The 18,579-nt window shown below is 38.7% G+C and overlaps 2 protein-coding genes across 3 annotated transcripts in view; one reads left to right on the top strand and one right to left on the bottom strand.

The window, feature by feature from the left end:
* LOC109463367 (protein-methionine sulfoxide oxidase MICAL3-like) overlaps window positions 1-9,327 on the bottom strand; it is a 64,862-nt gene extending 55,535 nt beyond the window's left edge. The window contains exon 1 of the mRNA XM_019760141.1: window positions 9,143-9,327. The gene's annotated coding sequence lies outside the window, so the exon portion shown is untranslated. The remainder of the gene's footprint in view (window positions 1-9,142) is intronic.
* A 416-nt stretch (window positions 9,328-9,743) lies between these two features.
* Window positions 9,744-16,428, top strand: LOC109463408 (hsp90 co-chaperone Cdc37-like). Of its 2 annotated transcripts, none has more exons than XM_019760226.1 (11): window positions 9,744-9,844; window positions 10,822-10,955; window positions 11,111-11,186; window positions 11,479-11,583; window positions 11,761-11,811; window positions 12,298-12,519; window positions 12,950-13,065; window positions 13,698-13,818; window positions 13,973-14,041; window positions 14,444-14,523; window positions 15,635-16,428. In XM_019760226.1, the coding sequence occupies exons 1-11, from the start codon at window positions 9,800-9,802 to the stop codon at window positions 15,765-15,767; spliced, it is 1,152 nt and encodes a 383-aa protein (XP_019615785.1). In that variant the 5' UTR covers window positions 9,744-9,799; the 3' UTR covers window positions 15,768-16,428. The 2 variants fall into 2 exon arrangements, with proteins under 2 accessions (XP_019615785.1, XP_019615784.1); XM_019760225.1 differs by lacking the exon at window positions 15,635-16,428 and adding an exon at window positions 14,966-15,574.
* Window positions 16,429-18,579: the final 2,151 nt, after the last annotated feature.

The raw sequence follows: 18,579 nt of genomic DNA, 5'->3' as shown, positions 1-18,579 counted from the left end.
ATAGAAATTGTCTAACAATATCATAAGAAGTAAAAGAAAACCAAACAGACCTTTGTTTAGTTGAAAGAAAAGACATTATGACTGCAGCGTGGAAAAGAAAAACATGTCTGTCTCCCGCTCAAGTTCAGACGACCCTCTGCCAGGAAGTTCAAGTCTAAACATCACACAAACGATGGCAACTATTGGTCGGACATCGCACGACAGTTACTCACTACACTTTCAAACTAGAAACACATGGGATTTTCCTATCCACCTGGCAACATCTATCAATAAAAACTTGTTCACAACAGGATACAGGCTTCTCTATAAATGTGACAATTCTTTGGTATGTCGTGTCAGGTAGAAAATATTTGAGGGGAGGGGCAAGACTGGGTTTAGGAATGGCACACGATACTGGTTTTGGCATCAGTACTACTACGGTAAGGCCACACCAATTTAATTTGTTGGTTCTCAGATTTTTCAGAAAAAATATGAAGCGACAGGGAAAAAAAAAATAATAAAAATAAAAACAGGTCTAGGCATCCTATTAATTATAGGCCCAAATGCTATGATAGGAGCCATGAAGTCAACACAAAAGGCTGGGTTAATATTCAAACAACGAATTTTGAACTTTCAATCAAACCACTGCATTGATAGACAGCAAAACTACAACAACTTTCCTCAACTGCTGGGAGCAAAAGAAGCATTTTTTAGTTTACTCAGAACCAGAATTATTTTTTTTTTTACAAATCAGAAAATAATGAAGAGGCAAATCCGAGAACCAACAAATTAAATTGGTGTGGCCTAATTCTATAGCTAGGAAAGGTCTGGTCAACTTTGTAAACTTCAACGTTACTGGTCCCTACAAATCAGAAGGTGACAATTCTTAGGAATGTGGCCGTTAGGAAATATTTACTTCTAAACCATTTCCAGTTTGCCAGACACTTCCTTCAGTTATAACGGTCAACCGGAGCCTAAACTTTAAACGCATTCCCATGTCTAATGCCTGAAAATTTGTTGTACAGTGGAAGAGTGGTAAAATAGAATATACCATTTGGCTTACAGGTATAATTACAATGCAGAATGTCAATTAGAGTTTACAGATCAGAAGATTTTAGTTTGTTCACCTAAGATTCTTGTCTCTCTGATAAAGAAGACAACTTTTAAGTGACTCAGATCCTCCCAGTGAGAATTGGCCGTACCTTGTTCTGGAATTTCACTGATTCATCGAAACTGTCTGTTTACAAAACTTTATGCCAGATATTCAAGTTCAACAAAAATACATAAAAGTAATGTAAGATGAAAAGGCATGAACTCAACTGCACATGATTGAGGTATGATCGAGGTAAAATTGCATCAAAATACTAGAAGTACTCACCTGAAACCAAATCCCTTTATTTCTACACCACTCCTTCCATTTTGTCCAAATCAAGATTCCCTGTCGTTGTTTCAAATGGAATAGTCCAAGAGGTTTCCGGGGGCAACTGAATGTCTGCTATTTGTATTCCCTACGTAAATGTGGGTCAATACAGAATACAAACACCACTGCTAGATCTACTATACAATCATCATGTACCATCTTTTCACCAAAAATACTCTAATACTGAAGAACACAACAATCTGAAGACTCCAAAGTAATAATTCCTGTGAATTAAAGCTAAATCTTTCAAATTTCATTCTTTATTCAAGCAATGGTGCAAATAAGAGGACGTTTGTTTGGTGAAGGCAAATATTCTTGGCTGCAACTGTATTATTCAAATATGTCTGGGGTCATGCCCTCTATTCATGGCCATTCAAAGCTAGGCTTCTGGTGTGCAGTGTAACAGTTAGGTTATCAATATCATATATAAGGTCATGTTTAAACAAATCACCAGCATATGCCAGGCTTTTTCACCAACCATATCCGTCTTAAATATGATGTTCTGTGTAATCTCCAAGCAGATGTTGGGGACAAAAATTATAACTTGATCTACTACTTTTCTGATGAAATACTCTATACTAGACTGACTGTAGAGTACTATTGGGGAAAAAAAGATAATACTTTCTATCCTAATATCTGCTTGGAAATGGTGGTCTGTAAGTCTAGGGCCTCTAAATGTATGTAAATTGTAATCCAAAATCTGCAGGCAAGTTGGTCTGTGTAAGTTTGTCAATGTCACCAAGAAGGGATTATCCTTTCTGAACATAACTCCGTGATCATGCACATGGTAACCAGCTAGAGGTAGACTACTACTCATCTGGCAGAAATGGAACAAATGTCTGCATTCTTGACAACCATCCAAATCCCCCAGGAATCCAGGCTAAAAATGTGTCTGATGGCAACTGTCCAACAATATTTTGGGTTTGCTAGAACGGTTTCAAATTGTGAAACAGTCAAACCTGTACAAGTGACCACCTCTACATAAGAATACCCTGGCCATTGTGACAATTTTTGTGATTCCTTTGATGATTTTTTTAGACACAAGCATTAGGAATCCTGTCTATAGTGACCACCTGTCCACATGAGACATAGACAATTTACACTGGCCAACTTTTCGGTCTCCTGAGTGGTCTTCTTGAGAAGTTTTGAATGTGTTTCCCTTTCCAATTCTAGAAGCCGGCTATACTTTGTTTCTCAGCCACTAAAATTGTCAGTGTAGTCTGTTGTATGTCCCACAGATGCTTCTGTTTGTAGTTCCCAGTAAATTTGAGATTAAACTAAGTAAAAGGACACTTAGTCAGGACAACAGAGACCTCCCCTTATGTAAACCACCTGTCCAATCTCCATTTGTCTAGTTCTACTAGCAGTAACCTAGACCTAATTCTTGATCTGACCCATTTATTTTTGCCTAAACCTATAAACATTGTGTGTATATACATAGTATATAATCATAGCCTTGCTTTGGATACAGATTCTGTGTCCAAAGCAAATGTATGATTGAATGTGAGACACTTGTGTAAACTGTTTGACTTGTTTGTGAGCAGAGTTCTAAGCAATGTTGTTGGTTTATAAGGAACCTAACTTTTTACCTTTGCCAGGAAGGTTATGTTTGCTTTGGATTTGGAAGGTTTATGTTTTTTTTAGATTTTGGGCCCCTTGGCGGCTTGTTATGGTACTGCAGCTAAACTTCCGGTTTTGATATCTCATGATCGGGACATGCTAGTCTATATATATGACTTTACCCAAAACACTGAGCTTTATCTAATAATTAATATACATGTACATATACATGGATTGTCTTGAAGTTGATAGTAAGTTACTAGATAGGTCTTCTCGAGTCGAGACCTCGAAATGAATAGATTTTGGGCCCCTTGGCGGCTTGTTATGGTACTGCAGCTAAACCTCCGTTTTGATATTTCATGATCAGGACATGCTAGTCTATATATGATTTTACCCAAACACAGCTTTATCTAATAATTAAGCACTCACTGACTGCCAATATATACTTCATTTCCTGTACCATATTCTAACATAAACCCAAACAACCTACAGTAGACATCAAACTGCCCAATTACACTGGAAAATTGCTATAACCATGTCCAACAGTGGTTTAAATCACCCATGATTCCTTTCCTGAGGAAGATTAAATGCTAGAGGTCATTTGGAGGTGACCTCTCCATTCCCATGCCATCACTCTCCTAGAAATTATAGGATAGACTGTTCCTTACCAGCAGGGGGCCAACAATCCACAACAAACAGACAAAACTAACCTATTTTTGGCAAGACATGTCTGGGAGACAAGATTAGAAACAAACAAGAAAGAACAGAGTGAACCAAAGACTAATCTAATTGAAATTCTAAACAATCAGATATAGCATTGGATCTTTAGCAAGTTCTCATGAAGATTTTTGAAAGTTTTTTAGATATAATTATCAGTATTCATATTTTTCATGAAACAGAAGAATCCTTATTAGACAATAGTAAGCTTTCTTTCTCTTCTTTCCATTAGATGATAGCAAGATACAGCATATCATAATCATACATTTTACCTAGGTGAAAAAGCTGCCTAACCCTTCCCTAATCTCCAAGCAGATGTTAGGGTGGAGGATTGCACCCCTTTCTGACTGCTTGGCTTCTGACAATCAGTTAGGGCAAGGAGGTTAAAAAAAAAGGACTGAAAGCAAAACTAGGCAGTCAGAAAAAATTATAACCTTCCTCCCAACTTCTGCTTGAAGATAATTCCCTCCAAAAACCCATCTAAGAGACTAACTGTACCTGGCAACAAGTCAACATGTCCAGGGTATGGTTTATGTAACATCGCCTGATAATCCTACAGCACACTCTTCTCACAGACATATCACATGTGTGGAGTAACTCATCCCAGCAGTTACAACTGCAATTTTACAGTGACCAGGTCTGTCCCTGGCTGAAAAATCTTCCCTCTAAAACAAAACGACAGCTCTGTCCCTCCCTCCTACAATTTACCCTGTCCTGACGCAGTTCTCAAGTATGGATCTGGTTAAAGATTCTGATCGTAATCATTAAAAGGTCATACTGTAACTGTAGGGGCTCTTGAAACACATGTTGAGACAACTTTACAAATGACTTTTACTCGAGTATTTACGTGTAAACTTTCGCACAAAGAACGTAGAGCTATAAACTTTGTGATTTGTTTCGCTTGAGTTTTGGGAGAGGGATTGGGAGAAGTATCATAACCATGGGGAACTGGGCCTATGCTGTGGAATGTAGCGGGTCGAGCGAAAATGTCAAAGGTTCATACTTAATAAGTAGTGTGCATTTTGTTTGAGATTCTTTACGTCTTGTTGCATAGAAAGATTCAACATTCAGGAACCAAGTTGGCTTCCATCCAATAATATATAAAAAACTGTATCAATATGGACAGAGATGGATAAATTATAATGTGCATTTCGAGGATTTTGAAGTTATGTTACTGGAAAGTATAGACAGGGCCTGAGACAGGGCTGGAAATATTTCTATCCTATTTTCTGCGATATTTCCTTCAAAAAACCCTCAATATGAGACAGACATGGATAAATTATCATCTGTTTTCAGGCAGGAGATTTTGAACTAATGTTAGACTGGTCTTAAAATACAATAGATGTATTTTCTTTCTATTCTCTGCAATATTTTGTTAAAAATGCATTTCACTTTTTTTTTTTGCTGGCCAGTTGCAAGTTGTTTATACTTTTTCTGCAATCTCAAAATCTTGTTAGATACAAGACAGAAGTTGTATATGTCTACAGTCTAGTGCTCAAGGCAGAACTTCCAAAACCTGGCCAACTGGAACACACTTGTTCCAACTGCCATAGTTTACAGAAGCTGTGTAATGCATTAGCTTTGCTGGGACTCGCTGTGCCAGCAGACATTCCAGTAAAGGAGTCAAGGGTAGGGGACAACATCTACAAACAAACAGTCTGGTAACCGGGCATACAGAACTGTCAACTATACAGGGAGAACCTGCCAAAATAGATCTGACTTAAAGGAGAAAGAAAGTCTGTTGTGCTAGACTACAGTCGGAAAGAATCATGGAAACAAAACATCAGAATCTGATGATAAAACAAAAATGTCCTTGCATAAAAAAATTTTAAATGATCCTAAAAATAGCTCACGATTTCTATCATTTGTTGATTTTTTTTCCCCTTCTTTCAACCTTGATAATACTCAAGACCTACTAAATTTTGTACTGTCCTAGTATGTAAATGTAAAAGTTGTTTGGTTGGTAAATAATAGTCAAAAACATTTGATTTCATAAATTATGAACAATTTTCAGTACAGTTTTGCCTAATTAGCTTACTTCAACCTGTAAGTATTACGACTGTATATATTGTATATGTACTACTATTCCTAGTATATATCAACTCTCTAGTGGACAGTACATCACAGATTTACAGTGTAATTCTATACCACAGTAGTTACTATCTGTACAATCTTATCTTATCCATATCATACTTGTCCCAGGGACAAAGAGAATATCGATAGCTTTCACCCACACAGCCCTACAGCCAGACACACTTCAAAGTAGGCAGCAGTCGGCACTAACCCCACATTGATTTTTCATTGTCTGTTTTCCGTGGGAATAAGGAGGTTCAAACATTGATTATATTGTACCTCCTTGGTGGGAACTAACACCATATGACAGACCAACAAAGCAGCGTACAATAACATGTACATCATGATCAATGATTGAACTGTTCACCATTCAAAGTAGATTTATGTGTACATGTATTGTTCAAGCCGTGTTAGACAAACATAATGATATAGTGTCAAAACTCAAAATATACAGCAAAATACATATCCAGATGTCTACCTTACTTTAAGTTTAACATTCAAAATGTTTCTAGCATGTTGTTAGGCTCCATATTTATGGATTATTATCGAGAAAAAATATTGGCATGTTTGCAATTTTGCTTCTGAAAACAAGTATACATAAAGATGTTAGGTCCTTCACATAAAATTGTGAAATACAGCGAATCGATGAATAGGAAAACATATGTTTAGTTTTGCTGCATTGTACCCAAACAACCTGAAAAAGCTTTTCCTTTGAGTTTTGTTATTTTTCCTGTAGTGTCCAGACAACCTCCCTAATTCCTCTACAAAGAGTGGGCTAAACTGTATATCACTGTGTAATTATGTGTTAATTCAATCATCGGACACTGGGAGAATGGACCTATGGGCTTTTGTTAATTAACTATGCACTAATTGGCATGAAAACGGATGTATTGTGATGCAGGGCATGGCTGTCAAATTAGCAGTCTCAGCGGCGTGAATGTCACAGGCATTGGCAGCCATGAATAAACCATTGGTGGGTCCAGACAGAAAGAAAACACTACTATACTATAGACAGAAAACCTTTCATTTGCTTCCCCAAGGCTCTTCCTATACGTACAGTCAGATATAAGCCATATTGCCAACAGGATACATTATAAGCCCTTTTCCTGTGTTTTCTATTTTGTATCTACAATACAAGTAAAGTACACAATGGATATCTTTCAATCTAGGAATGTGTATCTTTAACAACACACTACTTGTGTTTTAACTGTGGCAGTTTAAGCAAAGGAGTGGCCACACTTCGTGCTGCACCTATTGTGTGTTGTTCCTTTACCTGGCCACCAGGTGAGTTGTTCACCTGTGTGTTCCGCACCAACAGCCTTGCTCACCTGGAGATTAGAGTCATGATTCACGTGTTTATCTGGACAACAAAGGTGGGAATCACCTCTGTGTACATAGGCCTTTCTACCATCCAGGTCACCGGGAAAATACCTTACCCTGTACCTGATAGTTGTATGTACAATTGCAGTCTTTATAGGTACAGCAGTGTGACCATAGGACTACTGTACTAAAACCTTACTACACACTAACACAGATACATTGTGCCCAAGCCAAGGAATAAAAAAAAACTAATAGACAGCACTTCTTCATTCAAAGGACTTGAATATACCCTCCTTGTTTACTCCAACACTTTTAAATACTTTGCCAACAAGAAAATCTTCTCTTCTGTCCTAATTGAGTCAAATTGTTCCAAAGCAAAGTAAAGAAAGGATATAGAATTCTTCCACATAGTATACTGTTGCAACAAGCTTGTGTGATGTTGTATGTTTGGCCTAGAAACTTGAAATCTAATCTGAGCAATGTTTTATGCAGGAACAGGACTTAGTAAGCTCTAAATCCGACGGGGAAGAATTTAGAAAGTACCAGAATGACATTATGGTCTGCCATTAGTACCGGGGCTGTCCGATACTAATTACTTTTCGCCCGTAGTGCTTGGGAAAATGACGCGACGGTCTAAATCCGCAGAACAGGTAAAACATGCCCGAGGCGCGGTGAAAGATGACATCCGGATCGGTTCAACAATACAAGAGGGCCGGCCTGGAAATGTAATGGCTGGCAGATAAACAATACAACAGACTGACCTGGTTGGCACTGTATGTCTGCCAATCTTAGCAACAACGTTACACTAGACTGAAACAAGCAGCATATTCACCTAGTGAACATTACGGCTGGCTGGAGCAAACACCTTCATAGCAACTTTCCATAAAATGAGAAACAAACATCCTATAATAATACAACAATCAGTGATACTACAAGGCTGTACTACAAAATTATCAGACCTTGAATCTATGCCACTCCCCCAACACACATAGGCATAACAACAACAAAAAGGTCAACTTTGCATATAACAAACTAGTCAACGACTGCCTAATAAGACATATAAAGTACAAACAACAGACACCAACAGACACTCTATGTTTCAAATAGAGAAATAGAGGCAATTAAACCTAAACCTGCTCGGCCAGTAATTTATGACATTACATTGGGCAACATGTCGGTGATAATAATTTATGACTTTGGACTAGAAAAACAGAATCATTGAAATTGCCATTATCTCTTGATATTTGTAGAATTATACAGACCCAAAACCGTTCATCTTCCCTACCATATGTACAGGGTGATTTATATTTGCAGAGGGATCATTTGTCATTATCACCTATCAGCCTTGTCACAGAATCAAACCAAGCTTGGCTGGCTATCACACTATATTCACAGGCTCTAAACAAATAACAACATCACAGCAGAAAACAACATTTTACAGTACACAAGCTTGGGGAGGGGGGCAGAAGGATTTGAATGAAGATTTGGTTACACAATCTAGAAGGTGACAGGAAACAACAACTGCAAACATGTGTTATACAACGTTGTGTTGGAGAAATTTTGTCTAACCAACTTGGTCTAAAAGAGAACGAGCTATTCAAGTTGATAACACCAAAGGAATATCAAATTATTATTAATTACAATATTAAATTCAACACCTTTTTGAGATGAATTGAGATTTGAATGGAGAGTCATCCAATTATGTACAATCACACGGCCCTGGATTGCCCGCATAGGCCGGGAATGACAGTCCGGTAGAGCAACGAGCAGCCTAAACTGGATGGATACCTACCTGGCTGAAAGGATCTACTATCTACTATCTATAACCCTTACACACGTAACGACATCCGGGTCTGGGTTTAGAACCCCTAACGTTTAGATTTCCTGCTTTAAAAAGGTGTCTAGACCTTCGGATCGGTTCAGATTGCAAAGGAAAACACGAAAGGCTGGAGAAACAAACACGAGATTCTTCACGAGTTAGCAAACGTTGGCAAGTCCTTAGGCTCCGTCGCGTTAGAAAATCTCGACGTGCAAAAACCACCTGAAGAATTTGAAAAATAAAAGGACACTTACTTGGAAAATTCAGCGAATATCAAACCAGGCCACTTCTGTGTCCGTTGAAGCTAATACGAGGATCAAACACTGCGGATAATCCAAAGTTTGGCGGGGAAAACCTTCGCGAAGTGTTGATGTTGCTGAAATCAACGAACTCGTTCAGCGGCCATTTTGGGTAATTAGCATAATGTACAAAATGACGTCAACGTTACATCAGTTACAACGGCAAAGAAACATGTTTATTTTTTTACTGTACATGAATGTTTTCTAACGTGTGTTTCTATTTTTGACAAGAATTATACCTTATAATGCACTAAAATAAAATAATAAATCTATTCCTGTAATAAAATTATCCTTTGATTTTAGTGATTTAGTGTGTGGAGATTTAGTTACGTTTGCTGCGGTTGGAATGTTATACTTTTCTATGGGGGAAGATGAACAAACGTATGTATGATATTTCTGACATGTAATATGAAGTTTACTGCTATTTTTTCTCGAAAATTTTAATAAACAGTCAAAACTTATATATTATTTCTACATATCAAACACTTTGCTACACCTTTTGGATTGCTCAAAATAATTTCCTGAACTCCCTTTTATTTTCAATGTACAACTCCCAAGAGCTCTCGCCTTTTCTCGCATGTTCACGCAAGAGAAAGCTTATCTTCGGTTTTCATGATGGCGAGACCTCTGGATTACAGTCGGTGGGATCACATTGAGGTACTTTTCCTTTGTCTATGAATTACATTTTTTTCGTAGAACTATCTCAGGTGATACTTAACATCTTAGAGAATAAGGTGTATTCCTTGGATGAGGGTTGAATTGTCGCATTGGCCTAAAATCGCCTAAAAATTACTGTTGTTTTCGCACCTTGTTCAAAGATATTTTTTTCTCTCGAAACTTCCTCATTTTTCTGAGATCTGTTGTTGCGCATTTGTCAATGTACTCCATAGGGGCTTGCTAAAAAGTTGTGGGAAGGGGGATGCCTATGAATTGCTTGCCTGCTTTGCACGTTACCCGCAGTTGAAATAATAAACATTCACTTTTATGTGAACCTAATTTCAATATTTTAATATTCGTGTACATTATCAGGATTTAAAAACTGTTGGTTACTTAGAGCAAGAAATATATAAATTTGTGTATAGAAATTTTATCCTTGCTGCTTATGCCTTGATTAGAACCCATGGCTTTGTTACACACATTATAAGACAATGGATACTCAGTGGTGTGTTACGCCGAAGGGCAGGTATACTGGCGATGTACAGATACTGATAACTAAGGCATACTGCCCATCTTTGGCAATGCCAACCGCCGCATACATGTAGACCACAGACTAGGTCCCTACATAGAATTATTTCCTAGATATCACAAACGACAATAAATTTGACTTAAACAAACAGCATAACAAAATACAGCCTAAAAAGTATCATCCAATTTCAATCATCTGGTATATACATATTGTAGTTACTTGACTATCCAGTTCATATGCCTTCTAGCCACAAGAATGGTACATAGGTGAAACTGGTTGTGTGGCAGGCTGAATAAAAGTTCTAAACGGGAACTGTGCGGCTCCAGTTGTCTTACTGAGGGACGACTGCATGTGCAAGATGTCGCTCAGCTTGAGGAATGAAATCCCCTCTACTATATACTCAATGTAGTGTATATGTTGATATTCGTTATTGTTGGTTTGTCTTCAGGTATCAGATGATGAAGATGAGACCCACCCTAACGTGGACACCCAGAGTCTGTTCAGATGGCGTCACCAGGCCAGGGTGGAGCGTATGGAGGAACAGAAGAAAGAGAGACAGGACTTCGAAAGGGGCTCACTGGAGTAAGCAGACATTTCTCATACATGTACTTCACATTTCAGTTCATTGTAGTACAGTGTCAGTATTTTAGCTCTTGTCTTTCCATCATTTGCTTCTATAACATCACACATATTTTTCTGTCATTGTAACTGTATCATTTTTTTTGTACTCCTTCTAGTAACAAAAAGAAGCTAGAAGAAACCAGGAAGAAGCTGGAAGACCTGTCAGCTTGTGCAGAGGCGGAGACAAAAGAAGTGAGAAACCATACGTACATATTATTTACTTCAGTGCAAACTTTATGCTGTTATAATAAAGCTATATGCCAGAAACAGTCCAGGGAGGAAGAAAGAGGGGCAGGCAACAGAAAATATTGGACTATAACATCAGAGAATTATACAGCACGACACTAAGTGAAATGTAAAGAAGTTGTGTCTATAAAAATATCAGAATAGAAGAAGTTCTTGTTTCTGGGCTGAACAATTACAACACAGAGACATAATGTATTTGCCAGCAAATGTCAAGTTATTTCTCAATCCTTTATGACAGCAGGTTGAAGCCCAGGTGTTGAAGCTACAGATGGAGATGAGTGAGCTGAAGAAACAGGAGAAAGAGTGGAAACAGAAGGAGGAAGAACTCACTAAGAAGGAAAAGGTAGATCGTTTTTAATTATTATTGCTACAAATACATTTAAGTGTATTTACCGGACCTTGTTACTAATAATTAATGCTCTATCCTCATTTTAAAAAATGGCAAGTTTCAAAATTTGATTTTTTTTTTGTAATTGAAGCATAATGAATGATTTAGGCTACTGTTTTTTTTTTTTTACAGCTGACACCCTGGAATGTGGACACCCTCAGTAAAGACAAGTGGGAGAAAACAGTAAGTGTGCTGAGTTACACTTACTTTTACTTTCAACAAAAATGTACCTGGTTGTCCATCTTAATATACAGCAGTGTGAATGTATGATACACAGTAGAAAGGTAACATTTGCAAAGCAAATGCATAATGTTTACCTTCGCGTAGGTCTGCCTGTTAATTCTTTACTCAAACACATTCATATATATGGCCAGACAGGAGTCTAAATCCCTCCTGCTATAAAATTACAACATGATGTAACCCAACACCAGTTACCATGGTGACAGTCATCTGGTTCAGGTCATTGACCTTTTTGGTTGGAGAAGAAGAGGAGGAAACTGAGCAAAAACAGTATGTTTTCCTTCTGTAAACATGATTAGAATTGGGATTGTTTCAATGAAAAACCCAAAATATTGCAAGGAACTCAACTAAGCCCTTAATAGTAAGACCGTCTTTAGTTGTACATGTACATGATGTACTACACATACTAACAACAGTGTCTTATCCCAGGTCATAAATAAGAAACCTGCCAAGAAGGCAGAAGCTACAGAGGAGGAGAAGGAGGAGATGCAGAGAACGTTTGTGGAGAAGAATGAGAAGCTGTGTAAGAAGTTTGGGATGTTTAAGAAGTACGATGACTCCATGCAGTTCCTTACTGACCACCCAGAGCTGGTGTGTGATGAGTGTGCTAACTACCTGGCCATCTGGTGTATCAACCTGCAGGTAGAGGAGGTGAGGAGGCTGGCTTTTTTTGGCAATGCCTCAGGAGTTGTTATTACTTCTGGGTACAGAAGTTTGTCCGGAAAGAGTAGATTGACAGCACGTGGGTGGGGGAAGATTGACGGGCAGGAGGCCAACAGGTCACAAAAAACCCAAGAAAGTATGAAATGTCTAATCTTTTGTTTCATTATGTTTCCAAAGTAGAGTGTAATCTTAGGAATATTAGGTCAGAAAGTCTCTGAATCTGTAGCAATTTAAGTAAGTTTTTTTGTCAACTTTTCTATGCCCTTTTAAACCTTTTTACTCAAACAATGGCTGTCATGTTTTTCAACAAAGTTACAAGTAAATACAACTGTCATGTGCTTTACATGAAAACTTATACAGATGATATTCACACAATGTACATCTTCAGTCAGATTGATGATACCAAATGTTCCCACAGAAAACTGCCCTGATGGACCAAGTCGCCCACCAGACTATTATCATGCAGTACATCCTGGAGTTAGCCAAGAGCCTGGACGCAGACCCCAGGGCGTGTGTCAAGCCTTTCTTCTCAAGGTAGGGCTTTTATTATATAGCCTGGGACCAGGGCTTCTTAGGTTTAACTTATTACAAAGAATAATGTGTCCTCATTTTATCATGTTTTAAAGTGTTAATCTATTAGAATCAAAACTGTTCTTTTTTGCAAGAAATCATGTACCAAATCACTAGATATAGATCCATTGTGGGGTCGTGTGGCGCAGTCGGTAGCGCGTTCGGCTCACACCCCAGAGGTTGTGGGTTCGAACCCTGCCCATGTCACCGATCTTGTGCCCTTGGGAAAGGCACTTTACACGACTTTCCTCACTTCACTCAGGTGAAAATGAGTACCTAGCTTCGGTTAGGGACGTCCCTCGGATAGGACGTTAAATGGAGGTCCCGTGTTTGGGAGAGCCACACCCCATGCACGTTAAAGAACCCACCGCACTTATCGAAAAGAGTAGGGGATCTTCCCGGTGTGAGTGGTTCAAAACTTACAGTCTGGTCTTACGCAGCTTGTACATGTGCGCACATGTACAAAACTGGTGTGTTACGCCTGAAGGCGGTTTACCGGTTATGCGAAACAAACAAACAAACATTTTGGGGGCCATTTTAGGAAGTAGCAGTAATGCATTTTTTATTTGATTTTTTTTTCTTTTTTCCTTGTGTAGAATCAAAACAGCAGACAAGCAGTATACAGATGCTTTCAACGATGAGCTTGACTCCTTCAAAACCAGAGTGAGAGGCCGTGCAGAGGCACGCATTGAGAGAGCAATGAAGGAAGCGGAAGAGGTGTAGTATGAAATCACTTACCCTTTATTGTATGCACATTGATGTCTAGCAGTCAACCTTATATACATGTAATTCCTTTTATTTGCACTTTTGCCTCTTAATTGTACAAACTCTTAAACTCGGTTAGTTACAAAATTATTTCCTTTATCCGCAGGAGGAGAGACAGAAGAGATTGGGACCAGGAGGCCTGGATCCTGTTGAAGTCTTTGAGTCCCTTCCACAGGTACATTTTGTACTTTTCTTTCAAAGACATTTGAGTTTATGAGATGTCAGCAAGAAAGTTTTAGATTAAGTTTTATTGAGGTAGACATGTAAAATTTGTCAGTGGTTAGGCCAGCAAACAAAAGATTGAGAGGTCACAGGTTCGATCCCTGGCATTCTTGGCAAGAATTTGTGTTGTAAAAAAGGCACTTTCACAATCCTATAAAATGAGTGCATGATAGTCACGACTGTGTTTGTTGAGGTAAAAAGCGGTGGAAGGAGAGGGATGGGCTCTGCCTTTGAGTACCATGCTCTAGACACAGTGGGATAAAAACACATCGCCCCTACGGCCTCAAAAGGCTATGGGACTACCTTTACATTTTTTACCAAAATGTGATGACAGTTTATAACACTTTTCCCCCAGGTGTTGAAAGACTGTTTTGAGAAGCAGGACATCCCCATGTTACAGAAGGCCATCACTGAACTGCCTGAAGAGGATGCCAGGTATGTACCCTTTTCTTGACTCCTCAAAGATGCAGCCAATCTTTTTGTTTGTCATTGTTCTTCGTTCTCAAACATGTAGGTGGAATACATCTCAATGCATAGTTACCTAGTCATTTTATGTAAACTTTGTTAAAGCTTTGATAAGTCCATAACATTGTGAAAACAGTCACATTGATGTTAAAACCTGATGCATGGTGGTCACCCTACTTGTTTCTCAGTCCCACTCTATTATTAGTACATGTATTTCACAAAAATGTAATGAATTTTCAACTATTGATGCATGTTGTACAGGTACCGGTACCTTATTTTCATACCAGTGGAAATGGCTATGTAGCTACAGTTCCTCCACTACTATTGCAACTAGAAAAGTGACACCAGGCAAAATTTTAAAGCCACTATTTGATCTTTCTTGTATTGAATCTGACTGATTTTTCTTCCCAAGACATCACATAGACAGGTGTATCAAGTCAGGACTGTGGGTCCCCCAGGACACAACAACAACAACAACAACAACAACAACAACAACACCTCCTCCCACAGAACACAGATTTCCCACCAAGGTCCCCGACGAGAACACAGACACGGTTTTACGGCGGAGAAAAGCGACGGAGGACGGCGACAACAAAACAGACAGCGAACAGGAGGAAGAAGACGATAGTCCAGATGACGAGAAGCCCCCGGGGTGGCAGTGTCGTGTTCAGTAGTGACTGGCGGTGGTTTCCATGACAGCAGATTGTTTCATTTCTACGTCGCACTTTAAACAGTTTAGAATTTCTCAGTCCAACCTCCAAGCTATTTTCTGAGCAGTTTGGATGAAAAGAAATAGTGTACAAGTGTAGATACTCAGAAGTGTAGTTTACTGTATGTTAACTAGATTTTAATCAAGGATTTTAACGGCTTGCACTAGCCTGGAATCTACACCCTTGCTTCATGGAAACCACCGGTATTGGTCATTTTAATTTTTCGTTTTATTTCAACAAAATTTGACTCTAAAGCCCTTTCTGTTTTGTCCTTCTAGATACCACAACAGCCTCCAAGATGAAAAGGAAATCTTGCTCTTTTTTTCTTCCCAAGATGAAACTTTTAAAAGGTAATCTTGTTCCCTTCATAGATACCACATGAAGCGATGTGTAGATTCAGGCCTGTGGGTGCCAAACGCAAACGACAACAAACCAACGGAAGAAAAACCAGCAGAAGAGGAAGAAGAGGTGTACGAAAAAGTCCCTGATGATGACGTAGACTAAAGTTTAAAAACCTAGTGGAATTGTTACAATGAGATGTAGAGTTAAAACGTGTGTGGTCACTACCACCTTCGAGGTATAGATTGTTTATTTTGTAAGAAGTGTGAAAGAGGTACATGTATGTGTATAGGTCACTCTCTCTGATACAAGCCTACATGTAAGTACAATATGTACAAGTACTTAAACTGTCTGCTTATTATTGAATTGTAAACATAAACAAAACAGGTTATAGGGCAGATGTAACCTCCTTGGTAACAGTAAGAAATCTAGATGTATTACATTAGTTTTATAGATTACAGTATAATGCATATATGGAAAATGTTGCTCTGAATAGATTAATGTACATGTAGTTGACGATTGTCACAAAAACAAGGGTCGTTTCAATAGTACATCACTGTAAAATTTGACTGCTAGAAGGTATACATTTGTTTAGATTAATAGAAACTAGAATCGTTTTCCCCGTATTGAGAATTCTGTATACAAAGAATTAAACAGAACGCCGTTACATGTATTTTAAGTTTTTTTGATAAATGCTGTAGTTGACATGGGGTACAGTTTGGTTGTGACGTTATAGGTAAGTTGTCAATGTCGTTAAGCAATTATTCTTTCGTAACTTGCAGACAAATAAAACATACTTAAACATGTAGTTTAAGTTGTCAATGGAGCCTGGTCAATGTGATCATTATTGCCATACTGGTGGTAGCCCACTGACATTTTTAAAATCAGTATTGCGTTGTAGACACTCTATAAACTCGGTCCGCTGAATCATACACAACATTACAAAGCACCCACTTCATTCTAACTCAGTACACTGAATCATACACTTAACACAAACTATGAACTCAAGCAAGCAAGCCAGTTAGTGAACCTATGTCCAGTGGTGCTGGAAGCGAAGTGCATCACCATGCATATTCAACTGATTCCGACAGGGGGCGCTAGTGCACTGCCACTTGTTGAGGTACTGTTACTCCAAGACGGAGGTGCAGACAAGACGATTCGATGATCTCATAATCTCCCCAACAATAAAAATCATTCGCCAAACCAGCAAGCCAGTGCTCATGTGTCCGCGGATGCTGAAACAAGTTACTTTATCTTGCATATTGAATTGATTCCAATAGGTGGCGCTCGTATGCTGCCCATCGTTCAAAATTTGATGACCTTTGATGGTTCACTGACAGAGAGGCACTTACATCTCTTCTGCCCTGGTGCGTTGCTGCCTTGACCAAACAAATTATTATTCACCGTTATGGCACAAATTGTGTGTACATGCATTTCTTTTAATCAAGCAGGAATTTAAACCTCATCACACCGGAGACAGTTAGCCTGCAGCTGGGTACCATCCTTGTTAGTTTATGTCCGCTCCAACAGTCACTATCCACTATCCGAACGGAGGTATACTACTCTCCAAGCAGAGGTAGGGTCGCTCGGTATTTTGGCAGTATTTTCGCGTTTTTAATACGTCTTTCTACTTTTACGGTTTTTTTTTTGGGTCTTCCTCCCCTTAGGGAGAATAAATACCGAAATTACTGCCAAAATACCGAGCGACCCTACCTCTGCTTGGAGAGTAGCACAGACACACCTAATTGCCATGTGAAAGGGCTTTTGTATGTCTCTACAATGCACCAACATGCATTACTGTACATAGTTAACTTGACCAAAATAGTGGAAACGTTCAGGTGCGTGAAGTGGTCATTTGGGTCCTTTTAGTGAGTGTTTTAAGTTGTTTATATGAGAATTATTTAACACTTAGTAGTACTAAACAGCGAACCTGGCTTTTGTTAACTTTGCAAACGTGAAAGAGGGAAGTAGTGGTTCAGAAAAAAACAATTGTGTGTAAAAGAAATGTTTGTTCTCGTTTTTTTACACAAAGATGAAGCAAAACAAACCTTTTTTGCAAAGGGAACAGTGGTTTATTTGGCTGGGATTCATACATATTGACACATCTTTCTTATAAAGAAGAAGTTTTCAATGTCTTTATGTCCATCATTTGTTACTTAAACAACTGGATAGATTTTAGAAAACTCTCAGACATTTCACTACCTTTCGTCAGTCAGTCATGAAAAGTAGTGGATACTACTTGAAATGTCTGACAGTTTTTGAAAATCTATCTACCGTGTAATATTAATGCTTGTATATTGTGTATCTCATTCGATCCTTGGATGTCTAACCTTCATTGACAAGTATTGATTAATTGTACATATTTTCTGTGTTTCCCTCAGGATGGATTCCATGTGTTCAGGTTTGCTGGTCCTACTGGTGACCCTGAGTGCTGTGTCAGCAGCTGAGCTGGTACAGTACGGACAGTGCTCCCTCAACTTCACAGACGACAAGATCATCAACCTGAGGAAGTCTAAGGAGCTGGGCGGGGCTGTCTTCCTTAGCTCCTTCTCCTCAGACAGTCTGGAGGACTGTTCTCATAGCTGTTGTGACGACACTGCAGGTGAGACATACACACCTGCCTCAAGCCTTAAGCCCCTGTCGCACTTTCACGAACTTCAGACAAATTCGTTTCCCAACACCAGCTGAACAGGTTGGCTGGTGTTCGAGAGTACTAGTACTCTGACCAGATTTAGGCCATGCTTACCTTTCTATATATGACTTATAAAACAAATTTGAGTTAAATTGGAGCCAAGTTTGATCCCTGAACACGCCCTGAACACTGCTGACTTACTCCAGGATTTTTGGCAGGTGTTTTGCAGACTTACGGTCAAAAACCAACCGTGTTCAAACGTACCAAATGCCTCATGAATGTTTTAAACATTTTAAAACATTCGGCTAACACCTCATGTTATATATATATATATATATATATATA

The sequence above is a fragment of the Branchiostoma belcheri genome, unplaced genomic scaffold (genome assembly GCF_001625305.1).
Source record: "Branchiostoma belcheri isolate BF01 breed outbred unplaced genomic scaffold, Haploidv18h27 scaffold125, whole genome shotgun sequence".
Lineage (NCBI taxonomy): Eukaryota > Metazoa > Chordata > Leptocardii > Amphioxiformes > Branchiostomatidae > Branchiostoma > Branchiostoma belcheri.
The sequence above is the reverse complement of the archived record's forward strand: the minus strand, read 5'-3'. Positions and strand labels throughout refer to the sequence as shown.

Coding starts and splice junctions, on each gene's coding strand:
- LOC109463408 (XM_019760225.1), top strand. CDS start 9,800: ATGATGGCGAGACCTCTGGATTACAGTCGGTGGGATCACATTGAG. Junction 12,520..12,949: donor TCAACCTGCAGGTAGAGGAG/GTGAGGAGGCTG, acceptor ATGTTCCCACAG/AAAACTGCCCTGATGGACCA. Junction 13,066..13,697: donor GTCAAGCCTTTCTTCTCAAG/GTAGGGCTTTTA, acceptor TTCCTTGTGTAG/AATCAAAACAGCAGACAAGC.